This window comes from Otolemur garnettii, unplaced genomic scaffold, assembly GCF_000181295.1.
Source record: "Otolemur garnettii isolate 467f Iridium unplaced genomic scaffold, OtoGar3 scaffold00137, whole genome shotgun sequence".
Classification (NCBI taxonomy): Eukaryota; Metazoa; Chordata; class Mammalia; order Primates; family Galagidae; genus Otolemur; species Otolemur garnettii.
The window spans coordinates 1,338,317-1,341,077 of record NW_003852532.1 but is presented as its reverse complement, the minus strand read 5'-3'; the positions used below and the strand labels follow the sequence as shown (position 1 = coordinate 1,341,077).

Sequence of the window (2,761 nt, the reverse complement as noted above, 5' to 3'; positions counted from 1 at the left end):
GGCTGGATTCGAACCCACCAGCTCAGGTGTATGTGGCTGGCACCTTAGCCACTTGAGTCACAGGCACCATGCATGCCCTTTTCCCCATTTTCAGGCTATGGCATGTTCTTTAAAAATCATGATTTGAAATATCTGTGCAATAGTCCATCAGTGAATAGAAAAACATACTTGGGTTCCCATTATTTAAACATTATAATTATTCCCAAGACAGTTCTTTTTCCCATGATATTCAATGAATTCTGCTTTTTCTTCCCATTTCTGCACCTACCACCCTTTTATATGTGAATTATTATGAAGGCTGATTAAGTGGAAGGGAAGGAGCTAGCATATGTTTGTTTGTTTGTTTGTTTTTGCAGTTTTTTGGCCAGGTCTGGGTTTGAACTCCACCTCCGGCGCCCTACTCCTTGACCCACAGGTGCTGCCCAGAGCTAGCACTTTTTAAATACTTTCTAGGTAACAGGCAATGGTGATCAACTTATATCATTTATCTTTATTTAACAGACTAACAATCAGTACCTGTTACTCCACATTCATAGCTCTGTTTCTTAGCCATACCAAAGATGAAGGTATCTTTTATGTTTTCACTGAAAAAATTTAAAATTCTGAGGCTTGGACAGTGCTGTACCACTTCCTGAAATCCCACAGCCCTCGTGTGACTTTCCTTCTCAAGAAGGCCAAGCTCAGCATCTTCAACCAGCTCTGCAGAGACCTTTGAATCACTACCACTCTCCTGCTCTTTATCTGTGAGACTTTCCAATGTGGTCAAGCCAGTTTTCTCATTGCCCTGCACTCATTTCGCTTATTCCATTTCCTTACTGAGTAAAGTATAAATTGCTGTAAGGCAGGGAGGCATCAGCACTTGGTATTAAGCTGAATTAAACAGATTTTATGGAAATAAAATGGAGTCGGACACCTGCAGAGTGCTACCACCTGACCATGCTTTGTGGTGGCAGTGACCAGTGCGGGCCAGGGGTTCTTGCTGTTTACACTCCAGGCCACCATCCTGGGCATCACAACTTCTCCAACTAAAAAGCTCTCCCACCAAACCCTCAGCCCTTCTGAATCAGAAACTCCAGGAGTAGGTACCAGTAATTCAGATTTTAACAAGCCCTCCACGTGATTCTGATATAAGCTCAAATTTACACACCACTGCAGACAGTTCACTTAGAACACAGCTCAATCTAAGTTCTACACAATGGCACCAATTAGCAACAAAATAGAAACCTTTGACCTGCTGTGACTAAACTAGCAATTGCTGTTCCCATTCTAGAGTTACAAGTAATAAGTGCTCTTCACCAATTCCCATGCTGTTGTGGAATAACACTGATGCTAACAAGATGTTTCAGAAACAAATGTTCATTGGTATGGTTGAAATTAGCATTTCCCTAACTTTGAATCTCATGGCTTTCATTTTTTCATTAGAGATGATACATCATTACAGCTGTTTGAAATTTGGGGGCAATTGTTGGTTTTCCCCCCTTGTTTTACAAGGAAAACAACAGTAGAACCATCTGTCTATTCCATAAATAACACAAGAGTTTTAAAAAAACAGATCACTCTTTTAAGTAATTCCATAACAGTTCAGAGGGAGCTGTGGTAACAGGACCAGTGTGGAAGGGAAGCAGAGGTGCTATGAATATTTACATGTCTTTAGAGAAAAAGAAGCAAGCTTATGGCTGCGTGGTCACAGAATCTGCTCACTTCCTTCTACTTGCCGCAAAAGCATTCACGAAGAAGTTTCCCTTTGATTCAGAGGTCTTCCATGACTGCTTTTCTCTTTTTCTATTCAGGAGTCAGTTTGCTGATTCCCGCTGGGGCCATTCCCCAAGGGAGAGTCTACGAAATGTATGTGACTGTACACAGGAAAGAAAATATGAGGTAAATATGCTTTCTCTGGTGCACTGACTTTATCATGTCTAACTTAGAGAATTGCACAACAGAAACGATAACCCCAACATACTTTTGTCTGAGTGACCTGTTTCTGACATGCATTTTTTTCCCTAGACCTACAAAAGCTCAAATTTTATCTTTGAACTCCCGACACCTTTGCAGAGCTTGAGTATGGGTAGAAGGCCTGAAATGTTTGCCCAAGTGGACATGTGGCCATATTTGCTGAAAAAATGGCCAGAATAAAATCTGTATCCTGTCCAGGGAGACACGTGGGCAGACTCAGATGTCAACTTCATGTGGCCTGGCTCAGGAATCCAGCCTGTTCCCATTATAAGGTTAAAGGTCACAAAGGATTGGACAACCCCTTAACCCCTGCCCTGCCACTCCCGTCTCAGCCTAGTACTTAATTTGTACCCACAGAGCCCTCCTCTTCTGACTGTGTTCTAGCGTAAGTGATACCAACCTCCTTCTCATGTTTACTACTTAAAATTCCATATTTAGGCCTTCAAAACGGGTCTAGGGTTGTGGAAACTGGATCAACTCAAAAGGCTCTGTTTTGTATGTGTCATGATTACGGTATTTTAAGTATAAATAATAAAAGGAGGGGCGGCATCTGTGTCTCAAAAGGGTAGGGCGCTGGCCCCATATGCCAGAGGTGGTGGGTTCAAACTCAGCCCCGGCCAAAAAAAACCCAACAGGAGTTTGGAAGTCCTGAACTGAATTTTCAGCTTGGCATCTTGGAAACCGTGTAGTCTTTCTTGATTAGCTCCCATGTAAAGTGCGTGTGTTAAATTGTGCTTTCTAGGCCTGACTGCTTAGTGCCTCTGAAGTACACTGAAATACTAAACTGAAAGACGCCATTAAATGGAGG

General features: G+C 42.3%; 1 protein-coding gene across 1 annotated transcript in view; it reads left to right on the top strand.

Moving 5' to 3' along the window:
• The window catches only part of UNC5C (unc-5 netrin receptor C), a 393,520-nt gene that overhangs the window by 347,817 nt on the left and 42,942 nt on the right, over positions 1-2,761 (top strand). The window contains 1 exon segment of the mRNA XM_012810558.2: positions 1,791-1,878. Within this exon segment, the coding sequence (XP_012666012.1) occupies positions 1,791-1,878 (88 nt within the window).